The sequence below is a fragment of the Anthonomus grandis genome, chromosome 21, assembly GCF_022605725.1.
Source record: "Anthonomus grandis grandis chromosome 21, icAntGran1.3, whole genome shotgun sequence".
Taxonomy (NCBI): domain Eukaryota; kingdom Metazoa; phylum Arthropoda; class Insecta; order Coleoptera; family Curculionidae; genus Anthonomus; species Anthonomus grandis.
Genome location: NC_065566.1, coordinates 1,163,988 through 1,188,589, shown reverse-complemented (window position 1 = coordinate 1,188,589; position 24,602 = coordinate 1,163,988). Strand labels below are relative to the sequence as shown.

Genomic DNA, 24,602 nt, shown 5'->3' with positions numbered 1-24,602 from the left:
AATTATGGTTCTTTGAAGCATGATACCCCAACCACTGGTCATCTCTTTCCTTGGCATATAAACGTTGGTACACCTGATAATTTTTGTTTTGTTTTAAGAAATCCTCTAAGGCCCATCACTGACAGGACTTAGAGGTTCCAAACTGGTCCCCACGGACCAAAAGTATAGGAGCGAAGCGACTATACTTGTTATATAGGAGCGTCTGCGACTATATTATGCACGCGAGCCCGGGCCCGAAAAATCGTGTTTTTTTGGAAATAAAAATTCATATCTTTGGCTGTATGGCTAGCGAAACGATGAAATTTGGCATAGGGTCTCTTAATATATTGGGAATGATGGATCCGTAAACGAATTTTTTTTCCGGTACCACCAAACGGAGCGGTACTGTCTCAAAGTCAAAAATTCGTAAAAAAATGGGTCAAATTCCTTTCAGACGCGAGAACTCAAATAAAAAGCCTTTAAAAAACTTTAAATTTTTAGGACATAAGGGTCGGTGGGGGCTTAAGAACTGTATACTTTTTGGGCCAGATCGGTATACAGGGTGAGTTATTATAAGCGAACAAAAGTGACTAAAAAAAAAATTCAAACTTCTCCAGAGGCTAAAAAAAAATTTTTATAAAAAAAGTGTTTCGGCGAAAAGACTTCGTTTTATAAGAGATTTGACATACTTGGAGCTTTTTTTTGTAAAAAATTTATTTTACGAGTTCTGGCATTTTTAGTTTTTTGGGATTTCCCGCCAAACGATACTTATTTTGGGAATTTTTTTTTTTTTTCAAAAAATAACTTCATCTTTTACCTTTCATATGCCATATAACCGAAATTTTTGGGAACCATACAGGGCGAGCAATAATGAACTTTACCCATGAAGGTCCGACCTGAAAATCACATTTTATTTAATATTTTTTTAGTGGTGGCACCTGGACCATTTATATTCTCAGGTATTAAATACTTTAATAACCCCATTATTTATGTAAAATTACAATCCTCCAACATTAATAGGTTCTGAGCAATTCGAATTTTCGCGTTTAATTCATTTGCCACGTCCCTGTACATGGTGAAAGGATCAAACAACATCTAAAGGATCCGAAATTTTGTTTTACAACACATACTAAAATTTCAGGATTCCAGCGATAGTACAAGTACCCGAAAAATGCGATTTTATGAAAAAAGTCCATTTTTTTGCGTTTTTGCAGGTAATTGGAGGTGTCAACCTAAACTCTGATGAAATGGCTGGTGGGAACAATACTTTGACGCATGGTGGGTACAAATTTTTTGCTCTTGACAGGTGGCCGGGACTTGGTTGGGTTTTTTGTAAAATTATGAATGAAAATGAACCGGAAACGATCAGGGAAAGGAAGCACCGAATCAGAAAATGAATGGGCTTTCCGAATCTGTGCATATCAATAGGGGAAATTGTGTATTGCGGCCAGGAAAATTCGGCAAACATTTTGACGTCTTCGAAAAATGCCGTTTTTTTGAAATGTCAGTGGTTTTATACCGGGGTGAGACGAAATGAAATTTGCCCGATTATTTTATTAAAATTATTCTAATATATACACGGGTCAGTCGTAATGATCTATTTAATTTAAAATAAAAATTTCGATATTAGGTGAGTTTTTACTATTTAGTTTATTATTAATATATGTTAATAATTCTTAAACATTGCTTTTGGGTTATAAATAAAAATTTTTTGAAATTATTGATTTTTAAGGTTAGTCGAGTATCATAACTTTTTTGGTATTGGTGCGATTTGGTTGAAATTTGGTACCTAGTACCTGTTTCGGATAAGATTAATAAATTTTTACAGATATTTGACATGACTATGTTTTAAGGTCACGTGACTACCTTAACTTTCTTCCTATTTGTCCGATTTGCTTGAAATTTGGTATTTGGGGTTTATTTAGGATGCAATTATTAATTTTTGACAGATATTTGACATTTGACTTCCAGGTCACGTGACTATTGGTACTTTTTTGCTATTGGTCTGATTGGGTTCAAATTTGGTATTTGGGCTTTATTTAGGATGCAATTATTAATTTTTGACAGATATTTGACATTTGACTTCCGGGTCACGTGACTATTGTAACTTTTTTGCTATGAGTCCGATTGGGTTCAAATTTAGTATTTATGCTTTATTTAGGATACAATTAATAAATTTTAACAGATAATTGACATATTGAATGTTAAAGTCACGTGACTTCCATAACTTATTTGCTATTGTTCCGATTGGGTTGAAATTTAGTATTTAGGCTTTATATAGGATGCAAGTAATAAATTTTGACAGAAATTTGACATGTTGAATTTTTTAAGTCACGTGACTTCCATAACTTTTTTGCTATTGATCCGATTGGGTTCAAATTTGGAATTTGGGGTTTATTTAGGATGCAATTATTGATTTCTTACAAAATTTTAAAATATTAAGTTCTAGGGTCACGTAACTATCAAAATTTCCTATTTGATTAAAATCTGCTATTAGATGATATGTATATATTTGTAGATAATATTTTGTATTACCCTATTCCTTTTATCTTAATTAGTTAAATTATTTCTTAAATTTGCCTTTCAAAAAAAAATAAAAAAATCATCGGTTCGAATACATAGGCTTTAAAGGGAACTTATCTTCTTTCATATTATTGTAGCATTATTATAGATTTTGAAAATTTTTGTCATTAAGCTTTTTCATTACTTTTTGAGTGGTCTTTAGCCAGAAAAAAGAAATTTTGAATTTGAAGCATGTTTTGAAAAAATTTTCATTTTGGGCCCGATTTTGTTCGAAAATCGATAAATGCAAATAAATAGGTTTTCTGTTCATTTTAGAGTCAAATCGATAATAACCTTTTTGAAAGGTATCCTGAAGTAGTACAAGATCGAAAAATAAAAAGTTAAAATTTTTCCATAGGGCTCTTGATAATTCGATATTTATGATTAATAGTTTTTTACAATTTTCTCCGAATCTGTGATAGCTATAATCAATTAGTTTTAACATTCAAATACCTCGTAACATTCCCGAAAACTTTTGTTTAGGACAAAAAGTTATCAGACTTACAGTTAATTTAGAAAAAAATAAAAATCATTTTTTCGAAATTTTTCGTGGGTATACCCCTTTCGATTTTCGACCAAAAAAAAAATTATTTTTTTATTGAGTTTTTTTACTGGAAATTGTTAGATTAGGGCTTACTTTAAAATTTGCCAATAATCAGTTTAGGAAAAAAAAAATGTACAGTGGAAAAAAAAACAGTTTTTTTTGTTTTTCCCACATTTTTACTTATATCTCGGATTCTATAGCTTCGATTCAATTTATTTATGGTTTTTTTTATTTTTTATTCTTCTCCTGTTAATTCTTTTTATATCTTATTACTATTGGCTCTCAAAAATAAAACTGAAAAATCAAAAAAATCCACGAAAAAACCCGGTTTACTTATCCCCAAACATTAATTCTTACAGGACCTAATCTTTCTCTTTATATTGTGGCACTCGTATAAATCATGGAAAATTTTGGCATTAAGCTTTTTTACTAGTTTTTGAATGGTCTTTAACCAAAAAAAATAAATTTTGAATTCGGAGCATATTTTGAAAAAATTGTCATTTTGACCCCGGATTTTGTTCGAAAATCGGAAAATGCAAAGAAATAGGTTATCCGTTCATTTTAGAGTCAAATTGGTAATAATCTTTTTTAAAGATACTCTGAAGTAGTACAGGATAGAAAAATAAAAAATTGAAATTTTTACATAGGGCTCTTGATAAATCGATACTTATGTTTAATAGTTTTTTCCAATTTTCTCCGTTTGTATAATAGCTAGAACCGATTCATTTTGACAGGCGAATACCTCTTAATAAAGCAAAGAACTCTTATTTAATACAAAAAGTTGTCAGAGTTATAGTTTATTAAAAAATAAATAAAAACCATTTTTCGAAATTTTTCATGGCTATACCCCTTTCGATTTTGGAGCAAAAAAAAATTTTTTTTTCGTTGGGCTTTTATCCCTTAGGATTTTCAGTTTAAGGTTCATATTAAAATTTGGCTGTAACCAATTTTGGAAAAAAAATGCTACCGTGGGAAAAAACGAGTTTTCTTTTATTTTTTTTCACATTTTTACTAATATCTCGACTTCTATAGCTTCGATTCAATTCGTTAATGGTTACTATTATTCCTTATTGTCCTCCTGTTAATTCTTTTTATATTTTATTACAATTGTGGCACTCGTATTTCGGTTACTTTATATTGTGGGACTCGTATAACTCGTGGAAATTTTTGTTATTAGGCTTTTTTACTAATTTTTGAATGGTTTTTAACCAGAAGAAAAAAATTTTGAAATCGGAGCATATTTTGAAAAAATGCCCATTTTGAGCCCGGGTTTTGCTTCAAAATCGAAAAATATAAAGAAATAGGTTTTCCGTTTATTTTAGAGTCAAATCCATAATAACCTTTTTTAAAGGTACTTAAAAGTAGTACAGGATAGACAAATAAAAAATTAAAATTTTTCCATAGGACCCTTGATAATTCGATATTTATGTTTCATGGTTTTTTTTCCTTGGGCCTTTATCCCTCAGGATTTTCAGTTTAAGGTTCACAATAAAATTTGCCTGTAACCAATTGTGGAAAAAAAATAGTACAGCGGAAAAATAGTTTTTTTTTTTGTTTTTTTCATACTTTTACTAATATATCGGATTCTAAAGCTTTCATTCAATTTGTCGATGGCATCTTTTATTCCTTATTCTGTTAAACCTGTTTTAATTTTATTATAATTGCTTTTCAAAAAAAAGTACAATAAAAAAATCGACGTAAAAACCCGTTTGTTCTATTCTAATACATAAACCCTCATAAGAACTTCTTTCTGAATATTATGGCATTTCTATAAATTATGAACAATGATGTCATAAAGCTTTTTTTATTGCTTTTTATATAGTACTTATTATTAATTAAAAAAAAATTAAAACCAATTTTTCGAAATTTTTCGCGGGTATACACTCCCTTCGATTTTGGATCAAAAAAAATTTGTTTTGTTGGTTTATTTGGTATTTATGGTTTATTTAGGATACAACTAATAAATTGTTTTGAAAAAAGGTTTTTAGGCTTTATATTTACAAAACTTCTTTATTAGCAATAAATGTTTTTAGTCAAACACTTGTCTCAAAACTCAATGTTTTTTTCAACTAAATGTATAGTCATGATCCCTGACCATTAACGTTGTTTAGTAGCTCTTGAATAATTACTAACATTTTGTATTTTAACTTTTTTATAAGAAAAGCATTTTCTTCACTAACATTCCCTATGTCGATTAAATTATAAATAAAAAACAAATTAGACTTGATAAAGGAAATCTAAATTTTAAAAAATGCTTCTATAAAAATATTGCATTTGACAAGTTTACGTTGATGGTCACCACGAATCTCAAACACCATTGAAAGCAAAAATTGTTAACATCAACTAATATTATAATATTAATATTAAATATTACAATAATAATATTAAATATTATAACATTAATATTATATACAAAAACCCAGAAACCTATTCGTAAAATCCTACAATGAATATAACCCAAACCTAGCAAAAAAAAAGTTCGGCAGTGACGACTACGCTTAAATGTCGCCGTTGCGAATCGCTCCATTAAATCATCGCTACATAGAAGCACCTTAAAACTACAAGGACAAAGTTAACCGTGCTTTTGACAAATAAACGTATATGGAGCGGTATCCGGGGTAACCAGCGTAAATAAACATTCATTTTAGATTCCTTTGTGCATTATAAGCGTTATAAAATTTCTTTTGGGAAATTTTTAAGGTTTATTTTGTGCTTATTTTGAGGAATATTAATTATTTCGAAGTTATATTAATCGGTTTTAGTTATAAGTTTGTTCGTTTGTCATTTTTAGGTAAGTGATTTGGAGGCGTAAGCAGTTGAGTTTTATTGTGCTGGCGATTGCTTCCTTTAAAGTTCTCAAACAAGCAGTTTTTTGACAAATTTGGCTCATTGAATGTTTTAGATTTTATTTCGCCCAGTTAGTTTTATTCTACAAAATCAAAGGTAAGTTTTTATATTAATTTAAGTATATTATCTGTCATAAGTTATATTATCTGTCAATGTGGAAGATTTTGTTCAATTTTTCGGAACAGGATATGTTAATAATTTGATATTTGACACTATAAACGTCAACGTTCTAAAAGTAAACAAGACAATGTTGTTAACAAAAAGTCTTATTTTCATATTGTTATATTTTTATTTACTTAATGGAGAGACAAAATAAAAATATTTTAGATCAATAGAAAAGTCGTTAGCCCATGATAATACCATATTATATTTCTAATATTATTGTGTTCATAAGTAAATATAAGCATAACAAATTTGTATATGGTCGAATACAACGTAAATTATCGTTTTTTTCTTAAAAATTGGTTCATTCAAGGATTTTTTTCTTTTAATATAATCGATTTAAGGTAAGCTTGCTAAACAATCAAAAAAAATCTGAAAATCGTTGGGTAGGTGAATTGCTAAATAACCACACAGTAATTTTAATATCCATTTATATTATAAATATGGATAGGTAACAAAGACAATTTAAACATTCATTTTATATTCCGTTTTTGCATCATAAGAGTAGTTAATGTTCCTTTGGAATTTCTTAATGTGTCCTTTGTGCTAATTTTGAGGAATATTAGAATATATATCAACAGTTTTTAGTTAGACGTTTATATTCTTTCATTTCTAGATTCTGAAGCACCCAACACTTATTAAACTGATTAGATCTAAAAGTGCTGTGCTCCATTGACAAACCAAGCAAGTAAGCAAGGTTTTTGGAAAAATTGTACTCATTGCATCCTATAGTATTGGTACATAGTTCCATTCTACAAAATCAAAGGTAAGTTTTATCTAACTTTATGCATTATCAAGATTGTGACATTTAACAGTCATTTTAAAAATCCATTCTCCTTATAAATATGTATTTACAAATTAAAAGGATGTGCATGCTATGCATTCTATAAGTATATATACCAATCATAGGTTTAAATTGATTTTAAGATGCATAAAGTGTAAAGAAATTTATTGTGTGAACAAGAACAAAATGAGAAAAATGTATATATAAATAATTTCTTTTTAGTCATAATAATTGTTCCTTATCTGCTTGCATTTAACTAACATTATTTTAGAAGTAATGCATTTTGTACCACAAGTTTATTTCAAATATGCAAAGTATTTTTTATGACAATTATTATGCCAATTTATATCTACTATATGATCACTTAATGGGACTCAAGTTTTTAGTTTTTTATATCTAAATTTATACATCCTTAAGTGCCTTTATTACTCTACTTACTTACTATGTGTCTACTAATATTATTAAATTAAATTTTTTATTGTTTGCTTTTTTGTAATGAATATATAGTACATATATAATAATAACTAAATAACTAATAAATATAATTATATATATATATGGTATATATATATACCGGGTGGCACAGACAAAAAGGAACACCTAATAATTTTTTTTCTTTTCAATATAAATAAATGAAATTTGGTATAGCGATAGAATAGTTATAAGAGCATCTGTTGACATATTCTGTTGTTTTCCATCACTTCCGGTTTAACAGGAAGTGACATGCATTGAAAGTTTTAAGTTTTGATTAAGTAATCACGAAAAAATAATTTTTATGCATTTTATGACTTTTTAAGTCTTTTACACGCCTATTTAAAATGTCCAAACCATTAATTTTGGCATTTACTTTATTTTTTTAAATAGCATACAGTTGAGAACAACCACTTTTGAAATGCGGTTTCTTTTTCCCAATAATTTGATATAATTATTTTTTTAAATCGGTGGTTAAAATTATTTTTCCGTGATTGCTTAATTAAAACTTAACATTTTCAACGCGTTCACGGCACCCTATTTTAAACTTAAAAAAAAAAGTTTTTTCCTATGAGTATCAAACAAAAAGTAGCAAAAACTAGTATCATTGTTTTCAGAATATTATTTTCTATCGAAATACGTAATAATATACCAAGTGTGCCATTTAAAATAAGAAAGGTGTCACTCACACACACAAAAACTTATAACTGCTCTTATAATAATTCCATCGATATACCAAATTTCATTTGTTTATCTTAAAGAGTAAAATGGTTATTAAGTGTTCCCTTTTTCCTGTGTCACCCGGTATATATATCCAGTTATAATTATATGTATATAAAAATACTGGGATATATATATAGTTTTTATTATAAATGTACTATATATTCATTACAAAAAACCAAACAATAAAAAATTTAATTTAATAGGACGTTAGGACCGATACCTCAATTCACCTTAATATTATTCACATCCTTCGGAGCTCTAATAAACTATACTTGTACCTATAGGTAGGATGTTAGCTACATATAAAAAGTAGAGCAGTAATGAAATTGAGGCAGAAGATTTGATTTCAATATTGTGAATATTGGAAAAAGATAAAGAATTTATGACAAAAAATGTTTACAATTGTTTTGTATTTAAAAATTATTCTTAATTAATTCTTATTCATTATTAATTATAAAATCTAGATTCTTTATTTCATTCATCTATATTTTTAATAGCTTTTAATTGATTGCATTATAATATGATTTAATATCGATTTAACATTAGTTAGAGGTTTATTTTTGTCATTTAAAATTCCATCCACAAATATAGTAAATTCCTATAAGTTATATATAACAATTCTAAATAAGGCCTAAAATCTAAAATAAAAAAGTCTTTAAATTCTTATACAACATATGCATATAACTATGTTTTGGATGAGTGACATAGATTGTTCTATAATATTTTCTTGCTGGACAATTTTTCAATAAATGTTCTATTAAAATTACTGGTTAAATTGTCAATTTCTAAAATGTAGCTAGGATTGTCGTTAAAGTATGCTTAATAAATTTTTCAGATGCCAAAAATGAGTAAAAAGTCCGCTAAGACGAAAAACATCCAGCAAAAAAAAAATATTTAGCCAAAAAGTTGGAAAATACAGAAAGCGGTAACAAAGGGGAAAATTTACAAAATACTAGTAAACAAGTACATGTGCAATACAAGTTGCCCATAAACAAGATCCCAGAAGATAGTACAAGTAAGGTAAAATTCAATGAAGTTATAATAGAGTCTAATAAGCGAAAGTCATTGACGGTTATTGACAACAATGAAGTATTGTCATCAAAAACTGTTAATCATAAAAAACAAAAAATTATTGATTCTTTTCAAAAGTTATCCCATACAGGTGAAATTCAGAATAGTGACAAAATGACGGAAGATACTACAACCAATCATCCAACCAAGTTTGAACTGGCATTAAGAGAAGGCCCCACCATTGTTTGCAGCTGTTGTTTGCGATTATGGTTTCCCACTTCATGTAAAAAAATAAATCTACAATTGCTAAAAAACAAATTTGGAAACCAATTCACTACACAAATTTGCAATGATGGGGTTTTCTTTTGCAAGTCTTGCTCATCAAATATTTATAAAGGACAATTGCCAAAGTTCTGGTGCGGCCATCATAATATTGTTCACCCTATACCAGTTGAGCTAAAAGATCTGACTATCCTTGAAGAAAGGATGGTGTCGGCCAGGTTACCTTTCATGCAAATCCGACAGGTAGGATATGCACGACAGTGTTACATAACTGGCCAAATAGTCAATGTCCCTATAAATATAGATACTTCGACCAAATTATTGCCTAGAAATGTAGAGGAGACACAAACTATTCAGGTTAAGCTCAAGAGAAAAATGAACTATAAAAATGATTATCTCCTGGAAACCATACGGCCCGCAGTTGTTTTAAAAGCGGCAAAATTTTTGTGTCAACAACCTCTTTATATACAAGAAGGCATAAAGCAATCAGATGATTGGGAAAAAAATATTAATGACTATATACGATCTCAAGTAGAATCCTCTGCACAGATCTTAAATGGAGGCTCAAAAGTGGTGGAACTGGATTCTAAAACAGTGTGTAGTGAAAATTTTGAAGAATTGTTCGATAATGCGTTTTTCGAAACAATGGAAGTGCCCCTAGAATCTAAGAATGACGATAAAAATATTCAAAAAGAATCTTCAATTGAAAAAAACAATATATACAATTTAGAGGAATTCTTAGATGAAGAAGAAGAGCCTTTAAATCCTGGGGGCCAAAAAACTTTGCTTGACAAATGTAACCTAGAAAATATCTGTTTTGCCCCAGGAGAAGGTAAAACACCAATACATTTGATGCTTGACCAGTTTAGCGATGAACTCTCATTTCCTACACTTTTCTGTGGACATGCTAAGCAATTTCTTACAAAATTCTCCTATTCTGACCAGACGAAAATACAACTCCAGCACAAAGACAGGCGATTTGCAAGGACAGACTATCTGTTGTATGCATTTAAAAAACGTCAACTAATCCAATTATCCAGTGCAATTGCAACATGTCTCAGAAAAAAGAGGAATGAGGATGGAAAATATACAGCTGGACAAGTAAGACAAGCAAATTTTCTAGACCAGCTGATTCGAAGTGACATGGGATTCCATTTTCTTAGTAGAATTCCAGGTTCACCTGCTTATTGGAAGCACGAAAAGACAAAATTACTGTGTATGATTCGCCAATTTGGAATCCCCACACTGTTTTTTACTATGTCAGCAGCCGAAACAGCATGGCCCGAATTAATCAAGGTATTAGCACAAGTTGTTGATCAAAAAGATGTTACTCTAGAGGAGGCCGCGAGTATGCCCTACTTAGAAAAAACTCGCTTAATTAGAACAGATCCGATAACTTGTGCCAGATACTTTGATTATCGGTTCAAACTGCTATTTAAACATATGAAGAGTCAAAATGGACCCTTTAAACAAAATCCCATAGAGCATCATTATTACCGCATAGAATTTCAACATCGTGGGTCTCCTCATGTTCACGGGTTATTGTGGTTATCCAATGCTCCAAAATTCCAAGAAACACCAGAAAGTTTCAAAGAGTGTGCCGAATTCGCGAACAGGTATATTACCTGTAATAGTGATTTAGAAAGTGTCCGTGATATAATTCAGTTTAATACGCATCATCATTCTAAATCGTGTCAAAAAGAAGTGCGGGGACACAAAGTTTGCAGGTATGGTATCCCATACCTTCCAATGGATAAATCGGTAATTCTAACGCCAATAAAAATTGACAAAACCAAGGAAGCGGATTTACGTAAGGCCATGTCTGAAAAGTTTTTGATGATAATGCGTAGGCTTAAAGATAAACCAGATTTGTCATTCGAAAACTTTTTGGCTGACCTTTGTATGTCTAAGGATGAGTATCTTAATGTTATACAGCATAACATATTTAAAACTACTTTATTTTTAGAAAGGCTGCCAAAAGATGGATTTATTAACAACTTTAATGCTGAAATGTTCTCCATGATGAAGAGCAACATGGACATTCAATTAGTTTTTGAGCCATATGGTTGTTGCACCTACATAGTCAACTATATCAATAAGTCCCAAAGAGGTGTATCTGATATTTTATTGAAGACTATGGAAGAAATTAAAAAAGGTAATTTAGATGTTAAGGGCAAACTTAAATCTCTTGCAGCAGCTTTCTTAAATGCGAGCGAAGTAAGTGCCCAGGAAGCCGCCTACAGCGTGTTACAACTACCGATGCATGACACCTGTACCTCCTATGTATACATCCATACAAATCCAATCAGGGAAAGGACAAAAATGTTGAAACCATTAGCACAACTTAAAGAAATGGACAATGACGATCCCAATATTTATTGTGATGGTCTTATAGAACACTATGAACAGCGGCCTGATGAGATGGAAAACATATGTTTGGCTGAGTTTGCGGCCTATTATGATTTCTTTAAGAAACAAGCAGAAACAAAGGCTAATGGTTTACCCTTAAAAGATGGAAGTGGCGTTTTAGTTAAAAGGGGTCATGCTAAAATTTTAGCCTACCGTAGTTATGGACTTCAGCAAGACCCTCTTAACTATTATAGGAAAAAAATAATGCTATACATTCCATGGAGAAATGAAGTGGATGAAGTTGAAAATGAGAACATTGATCAACAGACCATATACAAAGATCGATACCAAGAGATTGTTGCAAATCGACAAAAGTTCAATGTCTTAGATGAACAGGTAATCGACGAAGCCCTGAAACTTGCCGAAGACCGATCAAATCAATTAGACGATGGTGGATTCGGTGGAGAAATCGATGATGAGTTTATGCCTTATGGACTAGACAACCCCATTTATGATCCATTCAATCACATCATCGATAAGAAAGACGACGAAGCGCCAGTAAAACATATCGCTTTTCCAACGCCTCATTAGATAAGCGATTCAGAGTATGAAGCCCTCATAAGCAAACTGAATCACAAGCAGTATCAGTTCCTTAATGTCGTGCAAGATAGTCTAATGTCATACTTTTCTTTTGATATTGGTAAGACCAACGCATATAAAGGCTTGCGTTCTACTAATAACAAAACACCCTTGATTCTTGTTCGTTCTGTACAATCAAGACTTCTAAACCCTTCTTCTTCGAAGGACTCATTAAACTTTATTATGAATGGATTTTCTTTAGAAAAATAGTTTAAGTCTTCTTTGCGGATTGTCATGTTACTATCCACATAAGATTTCCAATTTATGAATTCATGATCCGACATTTCGTGGACAACGCCTGTCTGTCGCCTTTTCTTCTTGCACTGCGAGCAATTGTCTTTCAGTCCGCTGGCCAATTCACTTTCCCCACTCGTTGCTGCTCTGTTATTATTGCTAAATGCATGGAGTCACACTCCATTTCACTATGACCAACAACCATAAACTTTAAATCTATTGTATGCAAATTAGGTAATTCTTGTACTGCAGTCAAACACATTCCTGCTGTAAATTTATTAATTTTTGACCGCCACAACGGTCGCTAAAGCATGAAATATGTTTAATTTCGGCAGGAAGAGACTGAAAATACCTGTATAAATATGTTGCAATTTCACAACTTCCTCTCTTGCCATCAATTTCAGACCAAACAAAACAATCACCTTTATGTGAAGCCGCATTGTAAATCGTAAAATTGAAAGACTTGAAACGCTGTTTATAAAATAGCGCATTATTTGTTGGATCAGTTGGTGCTAACACAGCTTGCTGAAGATCAAAATTACAGCTTACAAATTGTTGACCTGCGACTGCAACCTGCGCTCGCTCCTTATCATTCCTTTTCTCCTGTCGTGCTTGATTTTTGGCTAGAAGATGACTTTGGTACTTTTCTTCTAATTGATCCTTATTTACACAGGTTTTATAAGTCATACGAGTACGACATTGATCTTTTTTTGGATGATGAAACCCTAAATTATATTCTTCATTAAAAATTTTCCGATATGTAGGTGGCTTAGCCAGTTCCAAATTCTGTTCCAATCTTTCGTTGGTATACATTTCGTACATTAAATTTATATTAAGAGAGGGATCCAGATATTCCATTTTTCCATTCCTTTTTGAATCTGAACGACAATAGTGTGATTCTACAACCGCAAAACTCTCAATGTGACGTCTGACACTATTTAAAATATTTTCTGCAGTTTATTTTTTTATGTGCTTCCCTCTTCTGTCAGGCTTACTAGTATTTTCTCAAGTCCTTTTTGTCATTGCTATATCAACAACACCTTTTCGTATTTCAAGTGTATTAAGAAACATAGTCTTACAAACTTTGATTTTAGCGTTACTTTCGTTTGGCAAGTAAAAGTGAACCGTATAATTTCGTGTTTATCCTTCTCTTGATACATTTTTTTTTCCAATTTATTTGTGTTGCTATGAATGAAATCTCGCTTTCTTTCATCAGTATCCAAATTATAATACCTTCTAAAGATATTAAGTCTTTCTTCATTGGAAAAATTTAAATAACATTTTTTTCGGCAAGTTATCGGACAAATATCACGCATACAAACTCGCGGAACAAAAGTTTTTCGAGACGATGTATAGGCTTCTCCATGTTGTCGCTTTTTTTTTGATACATTTCTCGTCCATTTTTCGGGCTGCCTAAGTCGTTTTCTTGGTTTTAGGGTTCTTGTAGGAGTCTCTTGCTTTCCATCGAACTCTTCTTGATTTATTCGTCCAAACAGCTGTGTTGTTTGTTCCGCTAATGACACTGAATTGCTAATTATTTTTTTCTTTGCTATTCTTTCCCTTTTTGTTATTAACGGAGTGTCATCATTTGAGTGGTCGTCTGAGTCATCACTTTCTGAAGAGGGGGAATACTCTGAAACCTCGGTCGAAAAAGGCTCAGCATCTGATGCAATTTCAGCTTACTGACTTACTCCCGATGTGGAAGGCATTGCATTCATATCTGAAATAAAATATAATCACCATAGTATAATATACTATATACATCTTATCTAGAAGCCATAGTAAGTTTCGCAAACAGAAAAGCAAAAAAATATATATTGGCAAAAATGTAATAATCTGCAGATAACGAGCGATATTAAACATTTTTGAATTAACAAGACAAATAAGTGTATTAGTTAATAAAATAAGGTGCATTTACGGGTATGTCTAATATGAAAAAAATTATATTTTTACCCTAAATAATAAATATAAGTACGCATATTATGTAAAATCTGTATTAAATTTTGTGACACCCTATATAATAGATCGTATTCCTGCACTGAAACCTTATTAATATCATAATCAATTACAGCTTTAAAAACACAAAAAATTAAAATAATTGTTGAAAGTCTCCCTACTTTTATTGTATTGCAATAAAATATACCATAGACATAACCTCAAAAACTAAACGACAATTATATTGGTTAATTAAAGAAAAGTACGGATTAAAAAAACATACCTGTGTTTACTTAAACTCTTAAGAGCTGCTGCAACTATTCTTTTGCTTCTGGAACTCATATTTTTGGCAAAACGAAAACAAATTTCACGAGCATTATACACGCGTTGCTTCACTGTTTACCAAAGACTGAAACAATAACTGAATAGGTCAAAATGCCGTGTTTATTCTGCTGCTATAACTGGGTAACTAAAGATACCTAGTTTTAGTATAAAATTACACAAGTATTTAAGAAATACCTATTTTCAACAATTGCATCTGCGCAGAAACGGGCAATTTTAGAAATTATCTAGTTATTGCATTAAATAAAGCAGACATAGTAGATCAGTTGCCAGTGGATAACTCGTTTCTTTTAAAAATGGAGTTACCTAGTTGTAAGTACTAAGCCCACGATATTATTCAGTTCTAATTGCTTAGTCAGTTTTTACCTTCTAAATGTATAAACGACAGTCAAGGCGAATTAGCTTAGAGTTTTTGACGTTGCCAATAAAAGTGTGTTCCTGAATTTCGTTCCAATTGGTGTCAGAAGTAAGTATTTGGAAGAAGGATATTTGGAAGCTTATTTTAGCGGATGCCTTTAACAAGAAGTTAAGTCAAGATGTAGACGGAGAAATTAATGGGGTTGCTATTAAGGAAGTTTGACGAACAGAAAGTAGAACAAGATGAAAGAGATCTTAAACAGAGAAAATAATAAGAGGAATGAGAGCGTAAACAAGAAGAACGAGATAAGAAACAGGAAGATTTATTAAAGACACTTAAGTCTGATCTGAAAAAAGAAAATGAAGATCTAATTAGGACCATGAAAGATGACGCAACGAAACGAAATAAAGACCTCATTAAGATTTTATTGCTTTGTTTCTTGCACAATGCCTAAATATGGGTTCCAGGTTTATTATTAGGTTTTCCAGGTTTTCTAAGTATTTTTATCGTAAGAAAGTTTATATTTATATCGTTGGCTTAGTACTACAACTAGGTACTATATTGTATGATGTAAGGATTGTATGTACTGATCTACTATATCTGCTTTATTTAATGCAATAACTAGATAATTTCTAAAATTGTCCGTTTCTGCGTAGATGCAATTGTTGAAAATAGGTATTTCTTAAATACTCATGATATTTTATACTAAAACTAGGTATCTTTAGTTACCCAGTTATAGCAGCAAAATAAACACGACATTTTGATATATCCAGTTGTTGTTTCAGTCTTTGGTAAACAGTGAAGCAATGCGTGTCTAGTGCTCGTGAAATTTGTTTTTGTTTTGCCAAAAATATGAGTTTCAGAAGCAAAAGAATAGTTGCAGCAACTCTTAAAAGTTTAAGTGAACACACAGGTATATTTTTTTAATCCGTAGTTTTCTTTAATTAACTAATAAAATTGTCGTTTGGTTTTTGAGGTTATGTCTATGGTATATTTTATTGCAATACAATAAAAGTAGGGAGACTATTTTAATTTTTAGTGTTTTTAAAGCTGTAATTGATTATGATTAATAAGGTTTCAGTGCAGGAATACGATCTATTATACAGGGTGTCACAAAATTTAATACAGATTTTACATAATATGCGTACTTATATTTATTATTTAGGTTAAAAATATAATTTTTTTCTTATTACTTGTAAATGCACCTTCTTTTATTAACCAATACACTTATTTGTCTTGTTAATTCGAAAATGTTTAATATCGCTCGTTATCTGCAGATTATTAAATTTTTGCCAATATATTTTTTTTTTGCTTTTCTGTTTGCGAAACTTACTATGGTCTCTAGATAAGATGTATATAGTATTTTATACTATGGTGATTTTATTTTATTTCAGATATGAATGCAATGCCTTCCACATCGGGAGTAAGTCAGTACGCTGAAATTGCATCAGATGCTGAGCCTTTTTTGCCCGAGGTTTCAGAATATTCCCCCTCTTTAGAAAGTGATGACTCAGACGACGACTCAAATGATGACACTCCGTCAATAACAAAAAGGATAGCAAAGAAAAAAACAATTAGCAATTCAGTGTCATTAGCGGAACAAACAACACAGCCTGATGGAAGAATAAATCAAGAAGAGTGCGATGGAAAGCTCCTACAAGAACCCTAAAACCAAGAAAACGACTTAGGCAGCCCGAAAAATGACGAGAAATGTATCCAAAAAAAAGCGACAACATGGAGATATCATATATACATCGTCTCGAAAATCTTTTGTTCCGGAAGTTTGTATACGTCATCCTTGTCCGATAACTTGCCGAAAAAAATGTTATTTACATTTTTCTAATGAAGAAAGACTTAATATTTTTAGAAGGTGTTATAATTTGGAGACTTATGACAGAAAGCGAGATTTCATTCATAGCAACACAAATAAATTGGGAAAAAAACTGTATCAAGAGAAGAATCAAGATAAAATTATACGGTTCACTTTTACTTGCCAAACGAAAGTAACGCTAAAATCAAAGTTTGTAAGACTATCTTTCTTAATACACTTGGAATACGAAAAAGTGTTGTTGATATAGCAATGACAAAAAGGACTCAAGAAAATACTAGTAAGCCTGACAGAAGAGGCAAGCACATAAAAAAACAAACTGCAGAAAATATTTTAAATAGTGTCAGACGTCACATTGAAAGTATGCGGTTGTAGAATCACACTATTGTCGTTCAGATACCTACATATCGGAAAAATTTTAATGAAGAATATAATTTATGGTTTCACCATCCGAAAAAAGATCAATGTCGTACTCGTATGACTTACAAAACCTGTGTAAATAAGGATCAATTAGAAGAAAAGTACCAAAGTCACCTTTTAGCCAAAAATCAAGCACGACAGGAGAAAAGGAATGATAAGGAGCGAGCGCAGGATGCAGTCGCAGGTCAACAATTTGTAAGCTGTAATTTTGATCTTCAGCAAGTTGTGTTAGCACCAACTGATCCAACAAATAATGCGCTATTTTATAAACAGCGTTTTAAGTCTTTCAATTTTACGATTTACAATGTGGCTTCACATAAAGGTGTTCCAAGTTCAATTTCGAAAAATCGTTTCTGGAGGTCGTCACAGTATGCGAATTTCTGGGTTTGATCTGGGACACGAAAAACGGAAGTGTCTCATTGCCGGAACGAAAGATACAATCGTTGAAGCAGGATCTCAGAAACATTTTAGCATTAAAACAGTGGGATTGGAAAATTGCGAAGAGGACCTTGGGAAAAGTAAATTTTGCCAGAAACGCTATCCACCTAGGGAGGCTGAACTCGAGAGGAATGCAGAGGGCCATAAAGTATTTATTATTATTATTTATTATTTATTATTTATTATTTATTATTTATTATTTATTATTTATTATTTATTATTTATTATTTATTATTTATTATTTATTATTTATTATTTATTATTTATTATTTATTATTTATTATTTATTATTTATTATTTATTATTTATTATTTATTATTAGCCCGTCTACTTCCTTATCAAAATCCAACAAAACAGTTCGCCATCCCTGCTACAGCGTTAATGGAAATTCAATGGTGGCTGCAGAATATTTATCAGTCCATTCCGATGTTCCCAAGAAATCCCGAAACTTTTATGATATCGGACGCTTCCGACATGGCTTGGGGCGCTCAAGTAGGAGACAAATGTTTTATGGGGTCACTGGAACAGCCGTCAGAAAGAATGGCATATAAATCTGAAAGAGCTCCACGCCGTGTTTCTTGCGATCAAAGCTTCCTCGCACAGTCTGTTGGGAAAGTCGCTCCTAATTCAGTCAGACAATTGATCTGTAGTTGGTTACATTCGCAACGAGGGGGGGGGGCGAAATCCGTATCGATGTTGAACGCCACCAGGAAACTTCTAGAGTTTCAGTCTAATTGAAGGGGAAACTTTCTACTGCACACTTAGTGGTCCAGCAGGTACAGGCAAAAGTCACCTGATTACGGCAATAACCCAGTCGTTATTGCGCCATTTCAACTCAATACCGGGAAATAATCCTGAAAGTTTAAAAGTGTTACTTTGTGCGCCTACAGGTAAAGCGGCATTTAATATCGGAGGTATAACCTTACATGCGGCATTATCGTTACCCGTTAGTCAGTATGGTGAAGAACTAATTCCGTTACACCATGACACCGTTAATACTATATATTGTAATTTGTATGACTTAAAATTAATTATCATAGATGAATATTCCATGGTTGGCGCCAGATTGTTTGACCATATTAACAGTAGATTGCAGCAAATCTTTAAATCTGACGCCATCTTTGGAAATATTTCAATAATTTTATGCGGCGATAATCGTCAATTACCCCCAGTAAGGGATATGTATATTTTTTGCCCAGTAAAAACAAATCCGTATAAAGAATTATGCGGAACGTATCTGTGGGATCATTTTAAATATTTTGAACTTTCAGAAATAATGAGACAGAGTGAAGATAAGTCTTTTGCAGTTGCCCTCAATAATATGGCGTTTGGTAAAATGACCGACGAAGATGTGCAATTGATCAAGTCCAGGGAAGTCGACAGTATTGACCAAATTCCTGAAGACACTATGCATTTATTTTGCACCAATGCAGAAGTAGATGCATTCAATGAAATGAAACTGTCTACATTTAAAACCGAGCGAGCCGTAAGTCAAGCCAGAGACGTTATCAAAGGGAGTTGCTCAGAACGACTAAAACATTTATTTCTGGAACACGCAAAAAGCTTAAAAAAGGGGGAGAGTTTTGGCCTAATGTTAAATTTAATATTGCAGGTAGATGCCAAATATATGATTTCAATGAATGTGGACACCAGTGATGGAATAGTGAATGGTGCAATAGGCATCCTACGTCAAATAGACTATGACCGAAGTAAAATTCCATTCAGAGTGTGGATGGAGTTCTTCGATTCCAAGTCAGGCCAGGAATGCCGCAAGAGAAACGAATCCCTTAGGAAGTCTATGGGTGTGTTATACACTTGGACGCCCATAGAAAGAGCTGCCAGAGCTGTTAAAATTCAAAAAGGCAGCAATGTTCACGTTGAGCGTCTTCAGTTTCCTCTTGTAATCAGTGAAGGAATTACAATCCACAAGAGTCAAGGTGCCACCTACAAACAGGTGGCTGTTCACGTTGGAAATCGCATGACGAGAACAGTACCTATGTTGCTTGTAGTCGGGCCACAAAGCTAAGTGGCCTCTACATCATTGGTAACTTTAAGGCCCCCAAACCGGTAATCGAAAAGGATGCCGCTTATAAAGAACTGGTAAATATGCAAGAAAACAAACTTATAACATCCAGGTATGACACTCAGTATCTTAATGATTCTAATGTCAAATACATTATTGCTTATCAAAATGTGCAAAGTCTACCAAAAAATTTTAATTTTATAAAAAATAATCCCATTTTTAAAGACGCACATTTCCTAATTTTTGTTTAACCTGGTTACTTAAAAAGAAACAAAATTTAAAAATAAATGATTTTGAAGTGTTTGCCAACCTGAATAACGATCAAACTGTAAGTAAACGCTTTGGCATAATTTGTTTCAAAAAAAAAAGTGTATCAGCAAAAATAAAGTCAGTGAAAAAATACACCAAAGATTTTTGTGGTATAGTGTTTCAAGCAATCACATTTTACTTGAATGAAATTTATGTCATAGCAGTTTATATTCCCCCAAAATTGAGCATTGCACATGCTAAATTTTGTTTGGAGGAGATTATTGATCAACAAAGTGATATCCTAATCATCGGTGATTTTAATCAAGATATTATCAATCAAAATGAAAATGGTTTGAAAAATTGTTTAATATCTAAAGGTTTAAGTTGCAAATTGAGTGTTGGCGAATCAACTACAAAATCAAAAACTCAAATTGATTGGCTTTTTAGTAATTTTAATAATTTGAGTTACAATATTTACAATACTGTGTATAGTCACCATAAATCACTAGTGGTTAGTATTTATGATAAAGGTTTTATTCCCAAGCAGGTAAAAAACGTTGATAAAAATAAACAATCTACAAAAGGCTCTACTGAACTAAAATTTAATACCAAGCAAATGCAAATTTTACCAACACAAAATTCATTGGGTATCTCTACTTACCAAAGTGTAGAAGATAATAATGACAATATGGTAGTAGATATTAGTTCAGATGACGAAAACAACCCCAACTTATTTACTTAACCGCCTGCTTTATTAAATACCGATATGGTATCATGTTATGCAAATAGCATCGTACAGTCATTTTTATGTTTACCTGAATTTCGCTTTTCCATTTCAAAGCGAAATACAGCGCTAAACAGTATTCTAAATGATATTATGCTGACCAAAATTAATTCCACATTAAAAGTTCGACAATTGGTGTCTGGTCGAAATGGTGAAAATTTTGCTGTAAATCAACAAATGGACGCTCAATCATTTTGTCAATCTTTAATCAGAAGATTAGATGCAGATGATTTTAGCGTTTTCATAAAAGCTAATGGTCATGAACTTTTAAATTGTCAAAACTGTAATATTAATATGAATGAAAATGAACAATTAATATACACTCATTTTCTTTATTTTCCTGAAAACTGTGGCAATTTAATTGATTTTAATTCAATGTTAATGCTAAAAGACTCTGATAGATTATGCCCATACTGTAACAATAATCTAAAAACACGCTCAGTGGTTATATGCCATAAATATTTGGTAGTATGTCTTCAGAGAATTGGCCCTCAAGGGAATAAGATAAATACCAAATTTTACAATTTTGCCTCTGAAAGTGTTATTTTGGATGAGCAAATATTCCGAGTAAAAAGTGTTGTTAAACATCATGGAAACACCATTGGATCTGGTCATTATACATCTATAGTTAATTATAACGATCAATGGTGGAAATGTGATGATAATCGCATAACTAGAATGTCTGGGTTTGATAACACTTTAGAAGATGTATACTTATTGCTCTTAGAAAAATGTTAAATTTTGTTAAAATACTAGGACAAACCTATTTAACATAAACAAAATTACAAATGAGCAAAGCAATATTCAGATAGTATGAGCAGTGAGTTTTGCATTGCAAGCAAATAAAACATCAGTTTACTCACACTTCTAGCTCAACATGCATCCAGGGGTTATCCGGCCCGACTGTAACCAAAACTCTTGACGCACTTAGATTCAGATATTAGGTTATGATCTCCCCCTACCCCCAAAAGATTTCACTATGTGATGTCTTTATATATTAGAGCCATCTTATGCGATAAGTGATTAAACCTAGCTTAATGGCCAATTTGTTATAATGCATGTAATTACTTATTGCAATGGGTGGCGGATTTTTCATTCGGCGAGGCAACTCTTGCTATCGTCTTGAGGTGTCAAAAGTCGGAGTATAATGATTAGCGTGTGGTAAATAGTAGATAATTGTAGAAGTGCCTAGTGCTAATGGCATGGCTTACTATTAATCATTCGCTTTCACAATGAAAATCCCTTTTCTAGTTTTATATATATTTTAAATATATATTTAATTATAAAAGTCTCTCTGGGAGAGTAAACTATACAATTTCATATTTATTTGTAAAACATATAATTTTGCTATGTGGTTACTAAGCACAATTAATTATTTAATTGAAATTTTATGGTTTATTTTCAATGTGATATGGAAATGTATGGTTTATCTGTAAAAATAGCAAATCAACAGACCATGTCTGTTTTGTTTAAATATGCTATATTAATTTAAAACAGCATAACCTCGTAAAATCAGTTTTCGTTATAAATGTTCATGATATAAATATGAGATATTATTATGTTAATTTATTAAGAATTTTTTAGAGAAAGTTGATGTAATTAATTCGCGATTTACAAAAAACTGATTTTCGCTCTGACAAGTGCCTCTCAAGTCCTGGATGATTCTTAAACAAATAAAATTCTTTTTTTAGCAACATTATCTTCTGATTGTGACAAATGTTTTGTCATTGTAATTTAATATTTTAATATTTATTTTTTTTTTAACCATACATTCTTTATTATATTGTATTTAGGAAATTAAGATTGATGACGATATTACTACTTTGGTACCGCTCTTTCCAGAAACGGACTCTCAACCTGTGGAGAATATAGGTATAACATTGCTTTCATATCATTTTTTATAAATAAATTATCTAATTATGCCTTTTGTTACAGAAAAAATAACCTAACGACAAAAGTATATGCCCTATGCCCGCCTCCTCAACCCAACCCAACCCAACTAAGCCCAACCCAACCCAACCCAACCCAACCCAACTAAGCCCAACCCAACCCAACCCAACCTGTGGAGAATATAGGTATAACATTGCTTTCATATCATTTTTTTAAATAAATTATCTAATTATGCCTTTTGTTACAGAAAAAAGAACCTAACGAGAAAAGTATATGCTCTATGCCCGCCTCCTCGACACCCTGCATGGGAGAGCAGAAGAACTTATTAACAATACTAGTGTTTTCTGAAGAGAAAAAAAAATGTAATAAAAAAATGTTATAATTCCATATATTTTTATAGTTACGTTTATCAATGTTACCGTGATAATTATCCTCTAATTCCTTTTAGTTTTTTAATCAGTTAGATTTTATAGTGTGACCATAATAAATTAAGATTTATATGCTAAATTTTGTGTTAATTTCTTAAAAGAGGCATAATATCTTTGGACAATCATGTGTCAATAATTTATATATTACATAACATAATAACTAAACAAGTAGAGTTCTATGAAATTCTTGGTTAAAATATATAAACTGCTTAATAAATTACCAACACATTTCTTACTTGTAATAATTAAAATTATATATAAAAATTCTCCACTTGCTTATAACAAGGAAAATTTAATTTTATTGAATTTTCGATATTTGTTAATGTGAAAGTGACAGCTTTAATCATCATTTGAAGAATATTCTCCTTTTTTATTATTTTAACAGTAAATCGAAGATTTTTATTTTCTGCCAACATATATGGGCTGATATTAGAGATAAATGTTACCTGAATTTTCAGGTTTAAGGTGACCCTAGACTGGAATATTTGAGAGCGATGAATGTATGACTATAGGATGTATGTAAAGTCCAATGCAACGATATATTAGAATGGTCACCCGTCAAAACACCAGCATTCCACCTGCCTAACAATGTCATCCACCTTCTATTTACATTGTTTGAGAAGTAAAATGCTGGTGTTTCGACGGGTGACCATTCTAATATATCGTTGCACTGGACTTTATATAGGAGCGTTTTTGTTGGAGTAACATAAATGTGCATTGCAGTAACATATATTTCTATTTTTAGTTGATTAAATTGATTTAACAAGCGATATACAAGTATAACACAAATATACCCCAGTCAGTGGCCATCTGTGAGCATATTATGAAATTTAAAAAAACCCTTTTACACTTTTCTCAAAAGATCACATTCACACATTAGTATTATCATCACATTTTAGTATTATACAGGCAATCCAGTACACAGAATATCCAGTCTATTCATATGTTTTATAGTTTTTTAATAAGACAGCGATACTTATATAAAATATATATAATATGTTTAAAAAAAATCATAAATCAAAAATTTAAAAAAAAAATTAATTTCGTCCCCTGCCCCGACCACGGAAATTGCCCCTGTAGCCTCCTTTATTGGTGTGCTTAAGAATAGCACTGGCCACCGCGTCCGTCACAGCCGACTTTTTCTGAAAGAAAAAAAATATATAACAAACTTAAATACAATATAAAAACGTTATATATTACTTTGTTGGTGAAGATTGGCCCGCTCTCTACGCCTATGGACCCTGCTATTCCAGTAGCTACTCCTCGCTCTCCAGTTTCTTCCTCTATTATTTTCTTCTGTAACAAAATAAAGAATTTTAA

At 31.5% G+C, this 24,602-nt stretch overlaps 1 protein-coding gene across 37 annotated transcripts in view; it reads left to right on the top strand.

Moving 5' to 3' along the window:
• The window catches only part of LOC126748056 (uncharacterized), a 1,030,708-nt gene that overhangs the window by 196,777 nt on the left and 809,329 nt on the right, over positions 1–24,602 (top strand). For 7 of the 37 annotated variants that reach the window (XR_007664602.1, XR_007664593.1, XM_050457040.1 and 4 more), the window contains one exon: positions 22,900–22,999. The exons of 5 other annotated variants lie outside the window; for them this stretch is intronic. Coding sequence is in view for 22 of the 32 variants with exons in the window: in XM_050457040.1 (XP_050312997.1) it covers positions 22,900–22,999 (100 nt within the window). In the remaining 10 variants the exon portion in view is untranslated. 25 more of the 37 variants (XR_007664601.1, XM_050457060.1, XM_050457061.1 and 22 more) reach the window with 10 other exon arrangements.